Source organism: Phyllopteryx taeniolatus, chromosome 10, assembly GCF_024500385.1.
Source record: "Phyllopteryx taeniolatus isolate TA_2022b chromosome 10, UOR_Ptae_1.2, whole genome shotgun sequence".
NCBI lineage: Eukaryota > Metazoa > Chordata > Actinopteri > Syngnathiformes > Syngnathidae > Phyllopteryx > Phyllopteryx taeniolatus.
Genome location: NC_084511.1, coordinates 9,075,865 through 9,100,361, shown reverse-complemented (window position 1 = coordinate 9,100,361; position 24,497 = coordinate 9,075,865). Strand labels below are relative to the sequence as shown.

Genomic DNA, 24,497 nt, shown 5'->3' with positions numbered 1-24,497 from the left:
TCCCTGGAGTTAAGTTATTCCTCCTGTCCGGCGAGGTCAGAGATCAGGGTAGGCCACAAAACACAGATGAAGAATTTCATAAAACATTCACGTACAAGAGCGGGTACAATATGTGCGCAGACTACAGTAGCTATCTTGGTCACGTCCATATACTGGAAATGTCTTCAACTAGTTACTGGATCCTCTTTCTGAGCAGCTGCATCATTTTCACTCTACAGTAGAAAGTTACAGGTGCAGTGAAGGGTCCCACAGAGAAGCACAATAGCTGTATTCTAAGTGCAGACGTGTAGTGTGTACATGTGTGTGAGCAGACACTTATTAGTGTGCTGTCAGGCTTGAGGTGGTGATGTTGCCCGGGATGTGAAGGCAGTCGAGCCAGTGCTGGGCATCCCCCGTCTGCATGGGCAAGAACCAGGTCAGCTGCATGCTACATTTGTTTCACCTCAAGAAGCATCACCACACAAACAATGAGACATTATTATTATTAGGGTCCATAAGTAATGTAGTTTAGTCATAGTTTCATTCTTCAGATTAAAAGGAAGTAAAGATAGGTGTAGGAGTAAATGAGTTTTACTTCTTCCTACGCCTTTTTATGTATGCGTGTAATTTAACTTTATTTTTATTTTTTGTTTAAATCTTGTTGTTCTGGTTGTTTCACTTTTGAAATAAAGAATTCAATCAATCTAAATCAATCTGTATTGTGTGTGTGTGTGTGTTTCGGTCATGTACTATATGTGTGAACATTTCAGTAGTGGGTGAGAGACAGTTTCGGTAGTGTGAGCATAAAAATGTTTTTGTTGTGTTTGTGAGAGCGTTTCAGAAGTGTGTGAGAATCTTTCAGTAGTGTGTGCGAGTGAAAAAAAATGCTCAGTGATATGTGAGACTGTTTTAATGTGTGTGTGTGTGTGTGTTTTATGTGTGTGTGTGTGTGCACGTGTGGGTTTCAATTGTGTGTGTGTGTGTGTGTGAGAGAGAGAGGAAAAATGTTCAGTAGTTTGTGTGTTTCGGTAGCATATCAGAGCATTTTAGTAGTGTGTTTGTGAGTACAAGAAATTTCAGTAGTGGGTGTGTGAGAGCATTTCAGTAGTGTGTCTAAGTGTTTCAGTAAAGTGTGTGAGAATTTCAGCAGTGTGTGAGCAAAAAAAAAAATTTCAGAAGTGAGTGTGAGGGTGCATGAGAGGTCATCCTGGATTATGTCCCTGACGGCGGTGTGTTCGTGAGAAAATATTTCCAGCTGTGTGTATGTGTGCGTGTGTGTGTGTGTGTGACTGAGAGACCATTGGAGTATTGTATGTGGCGTATGTGAGTGAAATCTGTTTCAGTAGTGTGTGAGAGCATTTCAGTCATTTGAAATTGTTTTAGTGTGAAAGTGTTTCAGTTGTGTGTGTGAGAGAGCGTCTCAGCAGTGTATGATAGTGTTTCAGTCATTCGTGAGAGCATTTCTGTGGTGTGTGAATGAAAACATTTACTGTAATGTGCGCGAGAGCATTTTAGTAATTTGTGAGTATGTTTAAGTAGCGCGTGAGAGAGGATTTCAGGGTGTAAACATTCTCAGTGACGTATGAGCGGGTGGGGAAAAAACACGATAGCGTGTGTGGGAGCATTTTCAGTAGTGTGAGAGATAATCCTTTATGTCCCAGACGGTGACTCATACATTGTGTTTGAATATTCACATGTACTAAGCGCAATGTAAAAGCGTGATAATAATAATCATAATAATAACCTTGTTGGCAGACGTGTGTGAAAAGCTCATTCTCGTCTTGTGTAAGTACTTTGCGTTCATCAGGAAATAACCACAAACTACGGACTAGTGTTGTTTTCTTTGTTTAGTCAAAATACAGAACGTTTAGTTGTGCTCTTGTGAATCCTACATACCGTCAGCCCGCGTTCGTAGATCCGACATGGTTCTCTGGACGGGCGGCATCTCCTCACGCAGTGCCGGGCGACGGCACCTGTCAAGCGGCCGCGGCTGCTCAGTCGTGCCGCCACTCGCAGCTTGTCCTAGAACGTCAGTATAGTTTTTAAAAGAAAAGCAGGGTGAAATATAGCCTCGAATCCTCTCCCACCAACTGCAGTGGTTGCTAGCGTGGGCGTCGAGGTCGGGAGGCTTCGTTTCCTGTGTTCGTGGTTCCCCGAGGCATCCCGGTAGTCACCACCACTGGATCTCCTCGACAAACCGCCGCGGTACAAGCGCGAGTGCATCTGCCGTAAAGCGAGGCGGAGGGGAGCGGCGGCACCCTGCTCGTCGGACCGTACCACTCGTAGCCGCAATGGGGGTGGAAGAAGATGACCGGACACAAAGACTATCACAAAGTTGGTGTTTTAATCGCCCAGAAAGTAGCGATAACTTATGATTGATATGCAGTTAGTCACACTGTGGTGATCATTAGTCGTAAATACGAAGGATTTTTTTGTTTAAAGTGCTAGTTGGTCTGGAGCGACCCCCTGCGGCGGTTGATTTTGTGCACAGGTTGAAGGGGTACAGAGGTTGAGTATGAGCATTATGCTATATATTATCATATAAATGCATGTCTTCTCATTTTTATGGGGTTATATGGCACGATATTTACATTTTTAAGATGACTTAAATTATACAGCAGTTTTATACAGTTGTATTGTCCTAATTTCTTGCCTCGTTACTCCATCACTCCACCTGTTTTAATGTACAGTGGTGCATTGAAATACGAGTTTAATTCATTCCATGACCACGCTTGTAACTAAAAGCATTCGTCTCTCAAATCATATTTCCGCATTTGAATGAATGGAGATGCCATCAATCCATTCAAAGCCACCCAAAAAATATTGCAATGTGTTTTTATCAAGGAAATAGCACTCTATAATGTTTACTTTATAAAAGTAGTAATACCATAATTGGATGGAAAGAATTAAACAGTTTGTGCATCATGATTAAATCACTGCTACTCCTGGTGTGAGCAACATGGCCACCGGGGGCAGTATAACACAACTACTGTAAGTGACTGTAAACTGCAATAATATTTGTTTTTCATTGAGGATCAAGAAAATATGCCTGTTTGTGTTATATTGTTAGTTTATGTGTTGATGCACCATTTGTGTTGAAATATCCATCGTTTAAAAGGGTATAATGTCACGATCTGATGTTCACGGGACCCAGAAGCAAGCGGAGGCTGAAGGGGCAGGTGGTGGCGTGAGCAAGTGGATGGCTTGGCGGCGTGGCGGAGGAGGTCAGCAACCAACAGAGGTACTGCAGGGCAAAGCCCATGTCATATAATCCAACAACTATCGCTGCTATTCATTGTTAGTTTGACAGTAAACTTCAACTAGGAGTGGCATTAAACAGCTTGAAGTCTCTTTTTTTTATAATCTATCACCATCTGCCAAATGAGAGATTGTACCTCAAAAAAACTCTTAACTCGGGTCACTCGTATCTCAAGGCACCACTGTATTTGTTACCTCTTGGAACTAATTATCTTCACCTCAGCGTGTTGTATCACCTATCACCCATGACACAACTTTTCGTGTTTTATCACGTCCCATTTTTTTTTTCTTTCATATCCTTACTCCCAGCAGCACGTTGGGCGACTGGTTCGCACATATGCCTCACAGTTCTGAGGACCCGGGTTCAAATCCGGCCTCGCCTGCGTGGAGTTTGCAGGTTCTACCCGTGCCTGCGTGGGTTTTCTCCGGGTACTCCGGTTTCCTCCCACATCCCAAAAACATGCGTGGTCGGTTCATTGAAGACTCTAAATTGCCCGTTGGTGTGAATGTGAGTGTGAATAATTGTTTCTATGTGCCCTGCGACTGGCTGGCAACCAGTTCAGGGTGTACCCCTGAACTGAATCCTCAGTACCTCAACAAGCCATTTCTAAATCATTACCTCATCACTTCCGACATTGTCTCATTCTCTGATCATATAATGTTTCATAACTCATAACTATTTTCTGATGTCCCCTTCACCTCCAAAGTTTTTCTCTGGCATTTACAGTATCAACTCTCGGAACTATAGATAACTTTCTCATACTCTATGTCTTCTCGTGTTTTATGACATCACAAGAAAATGCTTCTGTCATGCACAAATGATCCTTCGTGTCCTTAACTCCTAGCCATCTTTCTCATTACCTCATCACCTGAAAACAATTTCTATCATGTCCTTATCACATCACAAAGATGTCTCTCTCTTTTTTCTTCGTGACCTCATGTCTCTCAGTTGTTTTCATTACACCACTGAGCTTTTTTTGCTAATGTCCCCAAAATTATTACTCACGCGTTAATCACATCACAGGTCTATTTCTCTCACGTCTTCCTCACATCAAATAACCCTCATATCCCTCATCACGCACACACTCTATGTAAGTAGACAATAGAACCAAGCAAGCTCAGGACGCAGTTCTATTCTGAAAAGTATGTATGGTGTATGGACAATCAGGCCTGCGGTTAACATGCAAATCACGCCGCGCAGAGCATCGGTGCAGCAACAGCACAGCTGCAGTCGCTTTCGAGAACTGCAGTGTCACACTCACGAACACACACTGTACACGCAGGCCTTTTAATCATGCAAAATGTACCCCCTGTGTATAGTGTATTCATTTTACATTGCTTACTTATGTACAGGTTGTAGATTAATTTCCACAAGGAAGTGTGGGTATTTATACTTAGACTGGCTGGATAAATAATGCAAGGGCATCATATTGGGTGAACATGTCGATGAAGAAATGTATGGCGCAACCTGTGAGTCTGCGTAAAAACAACAAAGAGTCTCCACATCCAAAGATAAGGAGATCTCCACAATATGGCCTCCTCCTCAGTTTCAGTAGATTGCCTGTTTTCTCCCCACGCCACCTAATTCAACATCAGCTCGCCAACACAGGGATTTGGCTCTGTGGGTCCTGCGGTTGCTAGGCAACAGTGACAAGAAGCCTGCCTCCTCAGTGATGTGCAGCACGGGTTTCTGTGTGTGTATTTGTCTGTGAATGCAATGGCTTTTATAGCACACGTGATGACATGGATGACTAATTTAAATCGGTCTTCGCATTTCTACTCCTATTATACAGTGGATATAAAAGGTCTATACACCTCTGGTCAAATGCAAGGTTTTGGGGATATAAAAGGAGAACATTTCAAAACTTTTTTTCCACCATTAATGTGACATACAATCTATACAACTCAATTGAAAAAAAGGAAATCTTTCTGAGAGAAGTCAAAATAAACTCAAATAATGTGGTGGCACAAGGGTGCGCACCCTGTTATGACTGGTGACGTGGCTGTGTTCAGAATTAACCAATCACATTCAAGCTCATGATAAACAGGAGTTAGCACACATCTGCGACCATTTAAAGTGGCACTGATTAACTCCAAATAATTTCAGCTGTTGTAGTAGACTTTACCTGACATTTTTGTAGTCCCATTTCACAAGCGCAAACGATGGTACGCACAGAGCGCCTTACGTAATTGATCCAAATCATCTCCACCCCCTTCGAAAGAGGATTTTTTTTCCAGGGTCCTCACTCTAAACAAGAATACACTTTTTGAGGTCTCCCACATTTTGGTCAATTACATAAGGCTTACATGAAAACTTTAATTTTAACTTGTTATGGTTTGAAATCAAAGGTGTTAGATTGGACCCAAAACCATACTGAAACAGAAGTCACGGGAAGGGGTTTTATTGCGAATTGTGCGAGATCCAGAATCCAGAGGCGTGAGGGTGGTCTGTGGGAGCAGGAGAGTGCAGGAGGCTGACGAGTGAGCAGGTAATTGAGCTTGGCACCGTGGTTGAGGCGGGTGGCGTTGCAGGAGACACTGGAAGGAACTGCAGGGCGAGGAGAAGACACGAGGGTACATACTAGCACATGTAGTTAAATAACTTTCTTCAACAGGTAATACTCAGGAGAAGAGTCAGGCACCATGGAGGTGCGGGAATACTCTGGTGCTGGAACACTGGAACTGCCAGGCTTAAGTGCAGGCTGTGATGAGTGCTGATGGAAACCAGGTACGGAGAGGGAGTCGGTGGGAGGAACAGAGTTTCGCCCATGCTCTGCAGAGGGGGCTCAGAGTGCTGATCACCACAAAACCTCTGGTTTAGGGAGCGACAGTAAACCTTCTACACACGCATCAGGATGTCCCCTGCGACACAAACATTTAAACAAAATTGTACTTTCATCAGTTATGTCAGGTTTACATGCCATTCAAATTTATGAAAATGTTGAAAAAAAACAAAAACAACCTTTAGGTCAAGGAGTGCCGGGAAACCTTCCACACCCACATCAGGATTTCTGGTGTGACCCAAAAATAGAAGAAAAAGAAAAAACACTTTTGGAAGGAGTCAAATTTTTACTACGTAGGGTGAACGAAAAGTTTTCAAGCTGTTAAAAAATAACACTTTGAGATCAGGGAGTGCAAGGAAACCTGCCACACAAACATCATGATTCTCAGTGCAATTTCTTTCTTCTATTTTCGGAGAGCGTCGTGCTTGTGTGCTTATGCATAAATAAAAAAAATTTCAAATTGTTAAAAACAGACTTTTCGCTCAGGGAGCTCCAGGAAACCTTCCACACCCACATCAGGATTCCCGGTATGACCCAAAAATTGAAGAAAATAAAATACTTTTAGAAGGGGTCCATTTTGGTCTCTTACATAATGTGCACAAAGACTCAAAATTGTTCAATTTCTGAAAGCTGCAGTGCTTCGCTTCTATCACCCCCTCGGCTGGAATTCTGCATTACAACAACGGAGCCGTCGCTTTGATTTAACATAGGCTATGCGTAGCCACCAACCCCCACCGTGTGATATGACAACATTTTTATTCGAAGGCTGTGTCCAAAATCGTTCGCTCACTCACTACTCAGTTCTGCCCGTTTAGGGTTGCATTATATAGTGAGCTCCTTCATAACAGCTTTCGGATACAACACTGCACTCTGTTAATGACGTCACAGCTGTCGCACGATAACAAAGCAGGCTGTCGCGGTCGGTGGAAAAAAAAAAAAATAATAATACTGCTGCCTCATTAGAATGTACTGTTGCTGTACATTGCAATAATATATATGTAGGTGACACAGTGAGCGACTGGTTTGCACATCTGCCTCCGTGCTTCCCAAAAGTTTTCAATTCGCTGAAAAAAACAAACAAAAAAAACACACACTTTCAGGTCAGTAAGTGCCAGGAAATTGCAAAGGATGGATAGAACAAAAATTGCACTTTCATCATAAGGAAAAACAGCACATTTTCAATTTTCGGTTAATGGGGACCAGAACCCCCCGCGAAAGGTGAAAAAGCGCGAAGTAGGATTATTCGTGCATTTAAACCCATTTCCATGTTGTTTTTATTTTCTGGAAAAGTAGTCCGCTTCCTTGTGGTCCTAATGCTTTGTGTATATTTGATATGTGACATTTCACACTGGAGAGTTTGAAAAACAATGCCAGAAGTAACGTAAGCTGCATCTTTCTGGCCCAGGGCCTAAAGCTGCTGGAATTGATCAGGCCTTGTGACACCAAGCTGTTTTGAGTTGCACTCTGCCCTCTTGTGGCTCACAAATCAGCTGCTTAGAATGGCCAACTGACCCCAAAAAGCCTTCCGACAACAAAGTTGACTCTAATGAGGATAAATACCATATCAAATACAAAGAAATGAGTGGTGGTTTAGGCAGTTAAAACATGTGATTTGTCCCAGTCAATCAACCATAATTCTAAATATGGAAAAAACATATTGTGAATATATAGATAGTGATTAAAAACCTTTTTATTTTTTTGTGTATTTTTGTATTTTGATGAACTACAATCATTTTTTGAGTGAGGGTGTTGAATGTAATACTTTTCTGACTGTCAACCAAAACAGCATTATTATCTTTGTAAAAATCATTTTTGATCCAGCTCTTATGGTGAATACAAGAGCTGGATCAAAAATTCAGCTCTGTCTTTAATAAAGTACCACAATTGTCTAAAAGAGAATCAAAAATATGAAACAATGTCTGCTTGACTGACGGGCTTGTGTTAGGGTGAACTCCAATTAAACCTGTCTGGTGTGAAACAACATTATGCGACAATAAAAAGCTTCTCGTGACTGTGGGGAGGATATAATGGAGTAAAGCGTGCCACCGTGATATGAAAAGTCCTTATTAAAGTGAAAATATGCAAAGACGACGGCTAATTTATTCCAATCGTAAGATTACTGTAACATAACAGCGTCACTCAGAATAATGTGCTTAATTTCACTTTGCGCTGAAGGTAGTAAAATATATGACACATTATACTAATATAATGTAATATAGATGTATGCGAGATAATTCTATCGACAGCCACTGGACACCTCATTTGGTACACTTGCACCATCAAATGAGATCCAAATACAACATTAGCAATCAACAATTAACATCATTGTGTGCGTGTGTGGATGATTCTTACCCCAGAGGTCAAACCGCAAAACTCACACCAACTGATGCAGTCAGCACTCTCGGTTGAGGTGTCACATCTGAGCTGGGAGCTACTTCCAACTCACGCCACAGGCACACACATGCACACTACACACTACAAATAAACAGTACAGCGGTGCCTTGGGATATGAGTTTAATTCATTCCATGACCATGCTTGCAAGTCAAAACACTTGCATCTCAAATCATGACTGCCCACTGAAATGAATGGAAATGCTATTCATCCCTTCCAGCCTCGCAAAAAAAAATAAAAATAAAAAAAAGTTGTACAGTAGTGTTTTTAATAAGAAAAATAGCACTTGATAATACCGTACTTTATAAAGACATACATTAATAACACAAAGTCAAGAGTAATTTTTTTTTGCCACATTTTTTGTTTCTATTCAGTGACTATTGTGCTGCTCCTTCTGGTGTACATGACTTGGCCGCCTGGGGGGAGTATAAGACAGAATTAGAGACACGCATGAAGAAGTTTCACAACCGACTCGGTAAGTTGCATTATTAGTCATTGTTCGCAAAAGATAAATTTTTTTTTTATGCCTATAAGCATTGTTCTATTGTCTTTCTACATGTGTTGCTCTACCTTTTGGTGTTCAAATACCAGTTGCTTAAAGGACTATAACACAGTGATCCAGCCATCCATTTTCTTTACCACTTATCCTCACTTGGGTAGCGGGCTGCTGGAGCCTATCCCAGCTATCTTCGGGCAGGAGGCAGGGTACACCCTGAACTGGTCGCCAGCCAATCGCAGGGTACATAGACACAAACAACCATTCACACTCACATTCACAGCTACGGGCAATTTTAGAGTCTTCAATCAACCTACCAGGCATGTTTTTGGGATGTGGCCTCCACACAGGCTAAATACTAAAACTATACTATACTAAAACTATTCTTGTAATCTTTCATCTTTTATCCTGGAAAATTTGCATTCTCTCAAGAAATGGGACTATATTTTGAAAAAAATATTATTTTTGTTCTAAAGAAAAAAAAACAAAAGTTATTGATGCATGGATGTCAGATTTGTTATGATATGTTGCAATCATTAATCGAAGACTGTAAATTGCCCATAGGTGTGAATTTGAGTGCGAATGGTTGTTTGTTTGCACAGTATGTGCCCTGCGATTGGCTGGCGACCAGTTCAGGGTGTCGGCCCGAGATAGCATGTGCGGAGGATCGCTCCTCTCTTGTCTGCTTGCAAATCTGTGATAGAAGAGGTATTTCATAGAAGTATTTGATTGACAGCTGGAAACGGCTCAACTCTTGACCATTTTGAAGCCTGATTTCACATACTTTGCAATTTTTTTCACTATTATTATTATTTTTTAATCCTTTCATTCATTGTCCAGCATTTTAAACAAGGCTCTTTTTTTGTGGTGTGTCGAATTTACAAGACGTTTTTTTGGCCTGTTTCGGGGCACTTATTTACTATTTTAATTATTTATGTTACATTGTTGTATTTGGTCATATTGTACTGAGCAGCCAGGACAGAGACGTATGTACTCGCTCTGTTTCGGCAATAATTTCTATACTACTTTAATAAACACAGAGAAATAACCAGACTTTTCTTTTTGTTTTATTCTTACAAGGACAGGAGCGGTTGTACAGGGTACACACACAGAATGCAGTATATAAGGTGTTCTGATTAATCATCTGCTGTAAGTGGCTTGGAACAGAGAGTACAAAGATAACCTTGGGCACCGAGCCTCATGCAGCTTAACCAAGACAAAGACAAAGACTTAATTATCCAATCACGTGGAGCAGCCTGCTGAGCTATATTTCCATGACAGTCGCAATCAGTCCAACTTCCAGTTCCATGGTCGTGATCACATTTTTATTTTTTTTTGCTATGCCATCACAGGTACCTGTCAGCAGTGACATCACATTCACACACACACACAACAAAAATCACCCAAAAGGCAAAACGCACCTGGACGTCTTGAAGTGTGTGTTGCCTTTTTGTGATGTGTATTTTTTTATTGTTTGATTGGTATAATTCGGTGTTGGGCCACTCCTTTAATCTGGCTCTCCGAGCATTTGCATCAGGAGTCCTGTCGTATTTGTTGCATTCATTTGGCATTGCGTTCATTCCCCCCCTAAAATAAGCTTGTTTATTAGTTACATAATTGTTTAAAATACCTGGAAAAATATTACTAAAATAAACAACTTTCTACATTTCTAGTTAACATTTTGCCTTGAGATACGAGTTTAATTTCTTCTGTGACCACGCTCGTAACTCAGAACATTTGTATCTCAAAACATCTTTCCCCAATTAAATAAATGAATGGGAAAAAAAAACATCTGTTCCAGGCTCCCCCAAAAACTCTTGTAATGTGTTTTAATCGAGAAAATAGCTCTATATAATATTGTATTTCACAAAATATGCAGTAATCACATAATTAAATAGAATGTAAGGAATTAAACAGTTTGTGCATCATGATTTATTCATTGCGACTCCTTTCCTTCTGGTGTGTGTGACTTGCCCACCAAAATGCACTCATGATGACACTAACAACAAAGACTTTCAACTACTGTCAGTGACTCAGTAAACTGTAGTAGTATTGATAATTTTTCGCAGAGGATAAAGAGTAAATGCCTGTGACTATTGTTATATTGTCTGATTTCATGTGTTGATGCTCTGTTTGTGATAAAATATCCATTGGGTTATAGCTACCAGGACATTGACGCTAGTTTCGTTAGCCCATCTGTGGCGTTTTGCATTGTGTGTTTGCATTACGCTATCAGAAGGCAAAGTTGTGTGGTTTTCAATACACAAAGTGTAATTCTCTGTTTTATCTTTTGTTTTACAGTAAACTTCAACTGAGAGTGGCATTGTACACCTTGAAGACTTTTTTTTTTTTTTTAAATTGTTCACTATCTGCCAAACTGTCGTTTTTTTGTGAAGTGGATTGAATTGAGCTCACTACCATCATACAGCGCTCGTATCTCAAACTTTTTGCTTGTGAGTCAAAACAAAAAAATCGGCGTAAAGACGGCTTGAATCTGGGAAAAACACGTAAATCAGGTTGCTCATATCTCAAGGCACCACTGTATAACTTTTTTGTTTGTTTTGTTTGTTTTTTACCTCATCTATGAGTGAACTGGCCCATCTGTCCGTATTCAAAGGCAAAAAATGTTTGCCCAGCCCTGGTACAATTTTCTCCTAATGATACGCCTGGAGGCAGCTGGGGTTAAAGTCAAGGATGTCCAGTGGTTTAATTAAAGCGCACCATGTCAGCTCATTAAAAGTCGTGTGTCAAAGCTTGGTGAAAACTGTTTAAAGCCAGATGCATAATGCACACGCCGCGATCACCTTACCTCGTTGGCTGGGTTGCCGTGGCAACAACACATGCATAATTGAATGCCAGCTGAGTGCGACTGGAAGGCAGCTTAGGCCGGCGGCCCTTTTATAGATCGGATTATAAGGCGCCGGTAAATCCACGGCAAACTCAACTTGGAATGAGAAGGAACGGGCCTCCCAGGCAAACTGTGCATCGTGATGTAAAGGGGAGGCGAGGGGGGCGCAAAAATGGACGGGACGGCGGCGGAGGGTCAGGCCAATCCCCAGAAGCGGGTGAGGTTCCGGGTGGCTTCGGGGAGCAGCGGTCGCGTGCTGAAAGAGATGTTCAAAAATGAGGGGCCCAGCGACTCGCTCGACTCGGACGGCACCAGCAGCTCGGCGGCCAGTGGGGACGGACCCCCCTACGGGGGGTACCTGGGATCCGAGCTGGATGACAGCGAGAGCGAACCTGACGAGCTGTTGGTGTATGCTGCTGGCGCCGCCAAGGACCGGACGTTCACCGCCAAAAGGGTCAATATACTCAGCAAGAACGGCACTGTGAGGGGGGTCAAGCACAAAGTGAGCGCAGGTCAGGCGCTCTTTGAAAACCTCCCACATTGCAACAATGTAAGTCCTTTTAATTACTTCCCCACTGGAAAGTGTTTTTTTTCTTTTTAATTTATTTCAGGGCTTGAGAACTAGGTCAATATTTTTTATGAAAACATTTGCACTGGGCATATTTTTGATGGCGATTTTAATTCCTTTCATAGACCTACATTTATTTTACTTGCATACTTGCTTCATGTTGAAGCAAGAACACTATTATGCATCCCCCTATAGTTTGTGATAGCCATCCAAAGATGCAAGAGAGAGTTAGGTTCAAAGTTTAGAATCAATCACTCAATCAATCTTCAGACTTGAAAGGGATGATTACTCGACATCCAAGAACCCTATGTTGTTTTACAACCCCAATTCCAATGAAGTTGGGACATTGTGTTAAACATAAATAAAAATATTATTTGCGTGATTTGCAAATCATGTTCAACCTATATTTAATTGAATACACTACAAAGACATGATATTTAACGTTCAAACTGATAAACTTGATTGTGTTTATCAAATAATCATTAACTTTGAATTTTATGGCTGCAACACGTTCCCAAAAAGCTGGGACAGGTGGCCAAAAAAAGTTGAGGAATGCTCATCAAACACCTGTTTGGAAGATCACACAGGTGAACGGGCTAATTGGGAGCAGGTGGGTGCCATGATTGGGTAAAAAAGGAGGTTCCCTGAATTGCTCAGTCATTCACAAGCAAAGATGGGGCGAGGTTCACCTCTTTGTGAACAAGTGTGTGAGAAAACAGTCGAACAGTTTAAGGACAATGTTCCTCAACGTACAATTGCAAGGAATTTGGGGATTTCATCATCTACGGTCCATATCATCATCATCAAAAGGTTCAGAGAATCTGGAGAAATCACCGCATGTAAGCGGCAAGGCCGAAAACCAACATTGAATGCCGGTGACCTTCGATCCCTCAGGCGGCACTGCATCATCAAAAACCGACATCAATGTGGAAAGAATATCACCACATGGGATCAGGAACACTTCAGAAAACCAATGTCAGTAAACACAGTTCGGCGCTACATCCGTAAGTGCAACTTGAAACTCTACTATGCAAAGCAAAAGCCATTTATCAACACCACCAGCTCCAGCAGCCCACGACCCTAGTGAGGAAAAGCGGCACAGAAAGTGGATGGATGGATTCATTCACTTGCTGTCAAAGCACTGTATCACGCGTCTGACCATCAGTGAGCTGACTGCTTTCAAACGTAGCCTCGCATTTGGCACCTTCACAGCATGTGTGACCCAAGCGAGTGGAAGGACGCATAACAAAATGCCCAGTATGCAGACTCAACTCTTCTAAAGCTAAGCCATGTGTTTTAATTTACCCAAGGCCCGCCATTGAATAAATGTTATGTACATGCTTAATGTTGAATGTGAGTGTGTGTGCCCGTGTGGTTGCCGTGGCAAATCCCATACAAGATGAACTCCCAGAATCTCAAAACTGTTAGCAGCCATGCTGACCACTTGACCCGTGTTGCTTCTTTGTCATCCCTCTCATTGAAGGGATAATCGCTAGATGTCAAAGCAGGAACACTGAATTTGATTACTATGCGATTCACATTAGTTCTCTAGTTAGTAGTATTACAGCTCCTTGCTATAACAAAGATAATCTCACTGTTCGTCCTCATAATTCCCCTCTGCATTCAAACACGCAGCTCTCTGTTCAGCACGTGTCCCGTTTGCAGGAACACGTAGCTCTTTGCGTGCGGCGACGCTACAGTAGAAAGCAAAGTGCTGAGAATTCATTACCCCGATTAGTTTTATTTGACACACTTAACGGAATGTATCATTAATCTTTAATTCCGTGCTGACCTTGTCCTCCATTGTGGCCTTTTTTTGCTGGGCAGACACGTGACTACGCCACACAACAAACCTTCTAACCACACGGCGCTGGGTAGAGAGCTGACCTGCACCAAAGTTGAAAAAATTCTAATCAGTGCATTCTTCTAAAACTTATAGTAGGATAAAAAAACACACACAAGGACCACTATGTTGCCCTTAAATATCCATCCATCCATTTTTCTGTACCGCTTATCCTCACTAACGTGGATTGTATCACAATGATTCTCAAAGTGTGGTTTAAGTACCACTCGACGTACGCGGGCTCCCTCAAGTGGTATGCAAAAGAATCACTGAATTAAATGTTCAACCTGTGCAGAATGTTCCAGTGACTTACCACTGTTAGAATCCCGGGTCTGTTTTGCACTCGCCGGGGCCAGAAATCCTCACGGCTGCTACAATTTAGCCTGGTGTTTGCCTGGCTGCTCTTGTCATCTGCCATGCTGTGTGAGGTAAATTTTCTTCTACTCAATTTGCTGCAGTCCCTGTCCAGTGATGGCTCCTTTTTGGCTTCCGTTGTGGCGCTTCCATGTTATCCGTGCAGCTCATTGGAGAGCTAGGCTAAAAGCAAGCCTACTTCAGTGGAGAGCTCTTCTTCATCACTAAAGTCATCCACTCAACTCTCTCTTTACTGGTATTGTCACCGCAACATTCAAAATTACAGCCATAACCCCAATACAGGGGGGAAAAAAAAAAAAAAGGTTCAGATCCAAATAATTTCAATAACCTTCATCTCATGTCCAACCTCCCATTTCTCTCAAAAATCCTGGAAAAGACCCAAGCCAACTCCACTTACAATAATCTCGATGAACAATTCCAGTCTGGTTTCCACCCCCTCCATCGCACCAAAACAGCACTCAAGATCGCCAACCTGTGACCCTAGTGAGGATAAGCGGTACTGAAAATGAATGAATGCTGTTATTTTTATTGTATTGCTTGACTTCTTTTAACCATATTTCTACAGTGACATTGAGTGCCCTAAAAGGCACTTATAAATAAAATGAATTATTATATCAAAAAATGAGAAAGTCATTTCAAATATTTTCCCTGTTAATGTGACCTATAACCTAGACAACTCAATTGAAAAAAAAAAAAATAATAATAATAATCTTTTCAAGAAGCAAAAATAAACAACATGGACTTAGTATAAAAGTGTAAATTTCATTTCCAAAAAACATCTTAGTTTTGTCATACGTGTGTCCAGAAAAGCCCCCTCTGATAGCTACTTCTGTTTGACCAGGTTTTGTATCTGATTTGTCCATATTTGGCTAAGACCACCCCCTTTCCTCTGATTGGTCACCTCCATGTAGAAGACCCACTTGTGAGAGAACGCGCGTTTGTTATGTTGACAGCGCTGGCTCGGGAGCGGAGAGGTAGGCAGAGATCTTTGCTAATGACGTAGATAAGCTCGAGAAATTCGAATGACCTGATTTCAGGCCTCTGGCATTATATCCCAAATAGTAGAAAAAAGTTGGTCATATTTTTCCATTTCCCCCCAAAAGGCAATTTTTTTCCCTACAAAACAATTGAATCTTTTTTTGGGCACATTCTTGCGAGAAGTCAGATTTCTCTTTTATTATACATTTATGAGACATACTGTCCCCTCTGAGGGAAACAATGACTCCCATATGGCCTGTTACAAGTATGACATGCTTGGTCTACTGGGTTCTTGCTTTGACACAATGAAAGTTTGGCTCATTCAAACTTGTTGAGCAGGCAAATGCATTTATTTGATTTTTTTATAGCTCAGCCACTTCCGTCTTGTCAAGGATATTCTTCAAAATCTGAGTTTTTGCTGACTGGCTGGCTGAAAAGTGTGGGTGTTGAAACCTTTTATCTGGAAAAGTGTCAGTGTTGCTGCACCCACACGACACAGGTGAGATGCAAAACACAAATAACTACCTTAATCTTCTTCTCAGGTGCAGTTATTGCTGGAGTTCGGTCGGATGGTAATCTACACCACCAGCTTCCGTGTGGTGAGGACCACCTTCGAGCGCTGCGAGCTGGTACGCAAGATCTTCCAGAACCACAGGCTCAAGTTCATGGAGAAAAACATCGCTCTGGACAGCGAGTACGGCAAGGAGCTGGAGGTGCGCTGCAAGCGGGTGGGAGAGCCTCCGTCGCTGCCTGTCGTCTTCGTAGACGGACACTACCTCGGGGTCAGTACTTTACATACAGCACAAATTCTTGGTAGCAGTACAGTTAATATCACCTTAAGAAATACTATACAATAAATATGAGAATAATGTTTGACAAAAAAAAATCTCATCATTTTGCAACCCGAGTGATGAGTGCAGTGGTCGGCAGTGCTGTATTTATACAATATATATTCAATTGTTTTATATGCATATATACATATGTATCTATATATACACATAAACACATACAGTATACTATATACACAGTATATATAAAAAAGGTCTACACACCCCTGTTCAAATGCCAGGTTTTTGTGATATGAAAAACTTTTGCCACCATTTATGTGGCCTATAGCACACACAACTCAATGAAGAAATAAAAGAAAAGGAATTTGGCAGTTTTCAGAATTTATCACATGATAAATGGGAGTCAGCACACCCTGCCACCATTGAAAATGCCTCTGATTAACCCCAAATAAAATTCTTATGTTCTTGTAGGCTTTTTTTTGTTTGTTTGTCTAAATCTCTGTTGCTAATTTAATTTCACCTGTTTTTTTTTTTTTATTGATTTGTACAGGTTATAGGTCACAATAATAGTTGAAAATGTTGACATGATTTATCATATTTTTTCTATCAGAAAAACCTGGCTTTTAAATGTGGGTGTGTAGACTTTTTTTTTTTATATACACTGTACATTGTTATTGTATCACAGTAATGTAGTATCATAAAAATTCCATAGTTTTGCAACCCAGGTGAGGATCTTAATAGTTTATTCTTTTTTTTTTTGTGTGTAAATGAATAATATATTTTTTTGTGGAATAGGTATTGTTAAATATTATTATTAGTTATTTAAGATTATATAATCTTGCAATGCTTGTGATGTAATATTTAATATTAATATTTTTTAAATGATCATTTGTAATTTTAAGAAACATGCACAATTATGCAACCCTGGCGACGAGTGCAATAATTTGTTGTTCATTTTGAATAATGCTATACATACTATTATATTATAGTGTGTAATTTTGTAATTTTAGTGTTGAATAGACCATTTTATTATTTTAGAGTTCAAATTAATGTGACATATCCTTATTGGAATATTGAGTTTGACTATAATATTGTAACCCTAGCGATGAGCGCAGTATATTTACACAGATATATATTTTTTTTTTCAGGGTGCTGAGAAGATACTGAACATGAACGAATCAGGAGAACTGCAAGATCTTCTAACAAAAATTGAGGTTAATTATCAAATCTGATTGTAATACACATAGCATCAAAAAGACACAAGCCGTGTAAAAGATTAGCACAGTGATTAAGTGCGCATCAATAATCGAGGGCCTGTTATTGATTTGGCTTCCAACACAGTATTCCTCCACTCCAATGCAGAACATGTAGGCTACTTTTATGGTACACACTGACATTACACAACCGATTTGATAAACTTTTTTTTAAAGACTGGTAACAGTTTCATTTGAGCGGAGTGTGTGATTGGAAACTCATAATTTTGTCAAAATAATATTTTAACCCTTTCTTTTAACTGAATAAGGTGGGCAAAAATATAAAAACAACTCCCCCCAGTTTGATACAGTGCAAAAGTACACCACAGTAAAATACAAGCTAGACGACCACAATATACATATACCACCAGGCAAATTGAAAATACAACTAAAATAATAAACCTAATGAGAAATAAATTGAGACGATTACATTGGTAAAGAGCTGTTGCTATTCGTGGAGGTTAGAGACCAAGCCCTGACGCGAATAGCGAAAATTCCCTTTCAACATATTTTGAAGTGCCCACGTTAGCAGCTTAAAATATGGATGCAGCGATACCGATACTGGTGCCGATACTTTACGTACACATAATCGAGAAAATGGTCAAGTACTACGACACCGATACAACTGACATATAACTTGTGAACTTGTGAAGTGCGAGTCATGTCCACCATGGGGGGGGGGGATTCAGGTGACAACACTGTGAGCCGACTGCAAAAATGGCCCATTACTACTTTCTTATGAGCCATTTTATACTGTTGTTCTTTTTATATCTCAGTGATACATACTGTAGATACTCTCATTTTAAAATAAATATATTGCAAACGACTCTTTAACTTTATTTCTGCCTAATGTTCAAGGCTTGACAACACCCAAATGCGGGTGAATTTCAGCATTCCCACGAGCAACTTTGACAGATTTTGTTTCGATCAGGAAGCAATTTTGTGAGCAACTGCCCCCTCCTCCCCAAGTCCCGCTGACGAATGGATTTCGATCGGGAAAAAGTTCGTTGAACGAGCAAATTTACAAGAGATAGGATAATTATTTTTACTTTACAGAGACTTTAGGTAGAGTTGTATCAGGGCTTCTGCTTTCATGAGTATTTTGAGTATCGCAACGGTAAATTGTGAATCGATGGCCACGACATGGTTTGTAGAGCGTGCTGGATACTTAACTAAATTGGACGCCTACTCCCATATTATGGTTCTTGCCTCCAGCGGGTGCAGCACCCTGAGACGTGCCAGAGCTGCGGGGGCTTCGCCTTCGTCCCTTGCCCAACGTGCCATGGCAGCAAGATGTCTGTGTTCCGCAACTGCTTCACGGACTCCTTCAAAGCCCTCAAGTGCACTTCCTGTAACGAGAATGGACTGCGGCCTTGCGGGAGCTGCAGCCAGTGAGCATGTCAAGTGCCTGAACACATCTCTTCTCTTCCAGGGACTTCCACCGCAAAAAATGACTCTTCCCTGCTCTATTGCCATTGTGATAAAAAAACATTTTAATAAAACATACGTTTTGTGCATTTGGTCAATACGTGATTGACATGACTGAGATAGAAACAAGAAGCTCCTGTTACTAATTTATTGTAGAAATCACATCACATCACTGCATATTCATACAGAAACTCCCACATAGCATAAAAAAATCTCCCCTATTGTCTGTGAGTAGTACGGGGATGACATCAGAGCAATCTGGTTGGATGCTGAGTAAAGTGCTTTGAGGCTAAAAAGAAAATATGTGTCTCTCAGCAAATACATGTACATGATAAAAAAAAAATGAACATCACTAGTGTGTACGCTTGTGTCTCATCATTCAACAAAAAAGAAAGTGCATTTCTATATGTGCAATCACCTTAGTGTGATTGGTTGTCTCAGCAGCGAACCGGTATTTGTTTCGACATGCAATCCTGTTAGTGTGAATGCATGTCTCTCAGCAATCACCGATTAAATTTTTTTTTTTTTTTTTTTTAGACACACAATCGTGCTCGTCACTCAGCAATTTACAGAATAGGGAAAAAAAACAACAACAATATTTTAAGCTTAACAGCATTCGTGTCCAAGCTCATCTCTCAGCAGTTACAGAACAGGAAAAATGGTCTTTGGAGCACTGCAGCATGATTGTAGATGCTTTTTTTTTTTTTTAAACACAAAATGGCAGTCATAAAAATGCTAATCTATCACCATTCAGAGAATATGAAAAAAATTTGTCTCGCACACATGCTTGTCTAACCGATCCATTGTTTTTTTTGTTTTTTGTTTTTTTACACGGAAGCATATTAGTGTGAACGCCCATCTCAGCATTCACTAAATAAGAAAGAATATTTGTGTTTCCAAGCACAATAGTATTTATGTAAATGCTTAACCATTTAAATCAATAAAATTTGTTACAAGAAATCATTAAGGGGATTGTCTCACAGCAGTCATCCAAAAATAATTATATATTTTTTGGAATGGCTGTTTCTTAGCATTCACAGGATAGGAATTTTCTTTTTTTTCTCTAAAACAAAAAAAAAAAACAAAAAAAAGAAAACATTTTGAACCACAATAGCTCTCTCGGCATTCACCCAACAATTGTAATTTTTTAGGGGAATATTTGTTTCTCAGCAATTAACAGCAATGAAAAAAACAAAAAAATAATCCTCACCAAACCGAGAAACATTTTGAACCACAAAGACCATGTGGTTCATTGCTTGTCTCTCAGCATTCATCCAAATCAAATATTATATATATATATATATATATATTTTTTTTTTTAATGGTTGACTCTCAGCATTCACATCATAGGATTTTTTTCTTTTTTCTCTCTAAAACATCTCTCTCTCTTTATATATATATTAGAGCTGCCAAAGTTAGTTAACTCATGATTAATCACAAAAATAACTATTGCATTAATCATGTATTAACTCAGATTAATCACAATTATTTTGACCACACACCCTCCTTTACCTTAACTGCGGCCATATGGATATCTGAAAGGCGGCACAGGTTGCTATAAGGTCAGTGATCAGGTCGCCGAATTTTGTTTTAAAAGTCACACCGATGGGACTTCAAAAAAAAAAAAAAAATAAAAAAAAAAAAAAATTAATTTACATATAGTGCAGCTCTGAACTCTCTTTTCATCAAAGCACATATTTAAAATACCATCTCAAGGCAAAAAGCGGTACTTTGTGGTATATTTGGAACCTGTGATTAATCGTGATTAATCTGATTTTTAAATTTTTTTTTTTTTAAATGATCCATTGACAGCACTATAAAAGCCAAAAGAATTCCTACATTGCTTCAGCGTGCACACAAAAAGAAAAACTATTTACGTTGGCACATCATAGAAATGTATGAATGCTGAGGAGGAGATGATTGAATGAGCCAATTGTGCACTTGCACGTTTGCATCCATGGCGAGAATGTTCACTGAATTCTAGTCTCAGCAGAAAAAGAAGGTTCTGCGAGGTTTCAGCCCTCATTTCCATACGCGGGTCATATTCCAGTCGTCGACCTTAAGATTTGCAAAGAAAGAAAAAAAAAATAATACAGGGATGATGTCACCGATCGATGCCCATCTCTCTATGCTGTCATAGCCCTGTACAATGCTGCTTGAACATGAGCACACAAGGCAGCACCGTAAAGAGGCTAAAAGCGTAGAGCATGCGAGGATGAGGTGGTCCGCCATTGACACGTTGTTGTTGTTGTTGTTGTCCTCTCTTAAGAGACTGGGCTTGGTGATGGAGGGAGGGAGGGAGGGGGTGTCGCAATGGGATGGTGGGTTGATGGATGGCCGGACGGAGGTTGGAATAGGTGGGTGGGGGTGCACCGAGACTGAGCCCCCATCAGATGGCGAGAGAGAGGATCCGACGATCGTCAAGTGATGTCAAAAATGGAGCCAGCATGGCGCATTTACGCACGCGTTCTGGTGTTGTCCAGTTGATCCCACGACGGAACGCACGCGCGCACGCACCCCCCCGCGATTTACAACTGAGGCAACATCGTACACGAGAAAACTGCTTGCGAGGTCCAGCAACCGCGGCGAGTGTCATGTTTCGGGGAAAGTGGCTCAAATCCGCAGACGGCTTGGAAATGCTCTCAATGACGTCAACGCCCACTTCCTCCTGCCACGCGAGTCCTGGTCCTCTTCGGTACAAAGGCGCCATCTGGAGCTCTTAAATGGGACGCCACATCCATGCTCTACAAAGGGCAAAAAAAAAAAAAAAAAAAAGCCCACGCAATCTCTGATGGCACCACTATCACTATAGTTTATATATCAATATAAACCCTTCTGTCATTTGACCAAGGCAGAGCAAATGAGAAAACAGGGTAAACTGCTCGACTGATTTCAGACTTTTCTACCGTCATAGTTTGAATGTGGGAAGTGTTAGTTAATTTTTCATTTTTTTCTTCAATGTCAGACGTTTACATAAAGTTCATGAGTACAGTACTTGGTACCAATACCTTTAAACTGTATGACTTGGCCCGCGACCCTAGTGAGGAGAAGCGGCTCAGAAAATGGATGGATGGATGCATGACTTGGGTCAAAGATTCGGGATATCATGCCACAAGCTTCTCCCAATAGTTGGCAGGATTTTGGGCCCTTTTGTCCAAATACAACTCGTGTCACGAAGCCAAATTTGTAGGGCCCTCCTTGCTCGCACATGCCTTTTCTGGTCTGCCAATAAATTTTCAATACGACTGAGATCAGGACTTTGCGATGGCCACTCCAAAACATTGACTTTGTTATCCTCAAGTCACTTTGTAACCAGTTTGGCAGTGTTCTTCCGGCCATTGTCCATTTGGAAGACGCATTGGCGCCCAAGCTTTAACTTCCTGGCGTATTTCCGCATAATGTTCTTTCCTCATGATGCCATCTATTTGGGAAAGCGCACCAGTCCCTCCTGTAACGAACAACCCCACAACATGTTGCCTCCACCCCCATACTTCAATGATCTTTCTTGCACTGTACACTGTTTTAATTGTATATTTATGTTTCTCTTTGTTTTAAATGTATATAAGCTGTTTCCCGCCTTTGTTTTTGTTTTTTTTAACCATGTAAAGGCCTATAAAATAAGAAAATAAAAAAGTTGGGATGTTGTTCTCAGACTTGGAAAGTGTCCGTCTTTTCCCTCCAAACGTAATGATGCTCCTTACTGCCAGCCAAACAGTTCAATTTTAGTTACCAGACCACAGTCCCCGTGTGCATTTGCAAACTTTTTTTTCGTGTTTGTTTTGGAATAATGGCTTGTTCCTGGCAGGGTTCCCTTTCAGCCCATGTGGATAGAGTACTGTCGATAATGACATACCCTTACCAGCTTTAGCCAGCATCTTCACAGGTCTTTTGCTTTTGTTCTTGGGTTGATATGCACAGTTTGGACATTCTTCTCTGGGAGACAGAACCCATCTCCTTTCTCAACAATATGGCAGGACATTCCCATGGTGTTTATACTTGTAAAATTGTTTGAACAGATGAAGGTGGCACCGTCAGGCATCTGGATGTTGCACCCAAGGATAAACCAGACTTGGGCAATTCCACAATTGTCTTCCTGATATCTTGGCTGATTTATTTGGACTTTACCATGATATTCCACACAGAAGTTTTCTATTGCGGGTGTGCCGAGTTCAAATACATCCACAGGTGTTTAATTAATTCAAATGTTGTCAAACCCATCAGACACTTCCAAATAAATGACTTACCTTATACCTCACCTATGAGAGACAAAATGTGGGGTGGGGGGTGGGGGAATCCAGAAATTCACATTGCCTGATTTTTAAAGAATGTATGAGCAAATTATGGTGGAAAGTAAAGTGTTTGGTCAATAACAAAAGTTCATCTCAATACTTTGTTATCTACCCTTTGTTGGCACTGAGAGAGGTCAAAGGTTTTCTGTAAGTCTTCACAAGGTTTTCACACACTGTTGCTGGTATTTTGGCCCATTCCTCCATGCAGGTCTCCTCTAGACCAGTGATGTTTTGGGGCTGGGAAACACAGACTTTCAACTCCCTTCAAAGATTTCCCATGGGGTTGAGATCTGGAGACTGGCTAGGCCACTCCATCACTTTGAAATGCTTCTTACGAAGCCACTCCTTTGTTGCCCGGGTGGTGTGTTTGGGATCATTGTCATGTTCAAAGACCCAGCCACATTTCATCTTCCATGCCCTTGCTGATGGAAGGAGGTTTTCACTCAAAATATCACGATACATGGCCCCATTCCTTCTTTTCCTTTACACGGATCAGTCCTCCCGGTCCCTTTGCAGAAAAACAGCCCCAAAGCATGATGTTCCCACCCCCATGCTTCACAGTCGGTATGGTGTTCTTGAGGTGCAACTCAGCATTCTCTCTGTTCCAAACACGACAAGTTGAGCTTTTACCCAAAAGTTCTATTTTGGCTTCATCTGACCGTATGACATTCTCCCAATCCTCTTCTGGATCATCCAAATGCTCTCGAGCAAACTTCAGACGGGCCTGGACATCCATCCATCCATCCATTTTCTGAGCCGCTTCTCCTCACTAGGGTCGCGGGCGTACTGGAGCCTATCCCAGCTGTCATCGGGCAGGAGGCGGGGTACACCCTGAACTGGTTGCCAGCCAATCGCAGGGCACATAGGAACAAACAACCATTCGCACTCACAGTCATGCCTACGGGCAATTTAGAGTCTCCAATTCATGCATGTTTTTGGGATGTGGGAGGAAACCGGAGCGCCCGGAGAAAACCCACGCAGGCACGGGGAGAACATGCAAACTCCACACAGGCGGGGCCGGGGATTGAACCCGGGTCCTCAGAACTGTGAGGCTGACGCTCTAACCAGTCGGCCACCGTGCCGCCGGGCCTGGGCATGTACTGGCTTAATCAGGTGGACACGTCTGGCATTGCAGGATTTGAGTCTCTGGTGGCATAGTGTGTTACTGATGGTAGCCTTTGTTACTTTGGCCCCAGCTCTCTGCATTTCATTCACTAGG

General features: G+C 41.2%; 2 protein-coding genes and 2 long non-coding RNA genes across 13 annotated transcripts in view; 2 read left to right on the top strand and 2 right to left on the bottom strand.

Moving 5' to 3' along the window:
* The window catches only part of atp8a1 (ATPase phospholipid transporting 8A1), a 176,995-nt gene extending 174,687 nt beyond the window's left edge, over window positions 1-2,308 (bottom strand). For 7 of the 10 annotated variants that reach the window (XR_009790381.1, XR_009790382.1, XM_061786766.1 and 4 more), the window contains exons 1-2: window positions 2,067-2,308; window positions 1,876-2,001 (exon numbers count right to left, since the gene is read on the bottom strand). Coding sequence is in view for 8 of the 10 variants with exons in the window: in XM_061786766.1 (XP_061642750.1) it covers window positions 1,876-2,001; window positions 2,067-2,202 (262 nt within the window). In the remaining 2 variants the exon portion in view is untranslated. The remainder of the gene's footprint in view (window positions 1-1,875; window positions 2,002-2,066) is intronic. The other 3 variants (XM_061786767.1, XM_061786770.1, XM_061786773.1) reach the window with 1 other exon arrangement.
* A 3,361-nt stretch (window positions 2,309-5,669) lies between these two features.
* LOC133485021 (uncharacterized) lies at window positions 5,670-7,552 on the bottom strand. The gene is made up of 3 exons (XR_009790576.1): window positions 6,200-7,552; window positions 5,880-6,099; window positions 5,670-5,785 (listed from the first exon to the last, which is right to left on the bottom strand). It is a non-coding gene; the product is annotated as an uncharacterized LOC133485021 (long non-coding RNA).
* Window positions 5,772-10,576, top strand: LOC133485023 (uncharacterized). The gene is made up of 3 exons (XR_009790577.1): window positions 5,772-5,965; window positions 8,787-8,887; window positions 9,989-10,576. It is a non-coding gene; the product is annotated as an uncharacterized LOC133485023 (long non-coding RNA).
* Window positions 10,577-11,762: 1,186 nt separating this feature from the next.
* On the top strand, window positions 11,763-19,078 carry grxcr1a (glutaredoxin and cysteine rich domain containing 1 a). The gene is made up of 4 exons (XM_061788323.1): window positions 11,763-12,306; window positions 16,063-16,302; window positions 17,457-17,522; window positions 18,777-19,078. Exons 1-4 carry the CDS (start codon window positions 11,929-11,931, stop codon window positions 18,954-18,956), a joined length of 864 nt encoding a protein of 287 aa, XP_061644307.1. The 5' UTR covers window positions 11,763-11,928; the 3' UTR covers window positions 18,957-19,078.
* The last annotated feature ends 5,419 nt before the right edge of the window (window positions 19,079-24,497 follow it).

Coding starts and splice junctions, on each gene's coding strand:
- grxcr1a (XM_061788323.1), top strand. CDS start 11,929: ATGGACGGGACGGCGGCGGAGGGTCAGGCCAATCCCCAGAAGCGGGTG. Junction 16,303..17,456: donor TAGACGGACACTACCTCGGG/GTCAGTACTTTA, acceptor TTTTTTTTTCAG/GGTGCTGAGAAGATACTGAA. Junction 17,523..18,776: donor ATCTTCTAACAAAAATTGAG/GTTAATTATCAA, acceptor TCTTGCCTCCAG/CGGGTGCAGCACCCTGAGAC.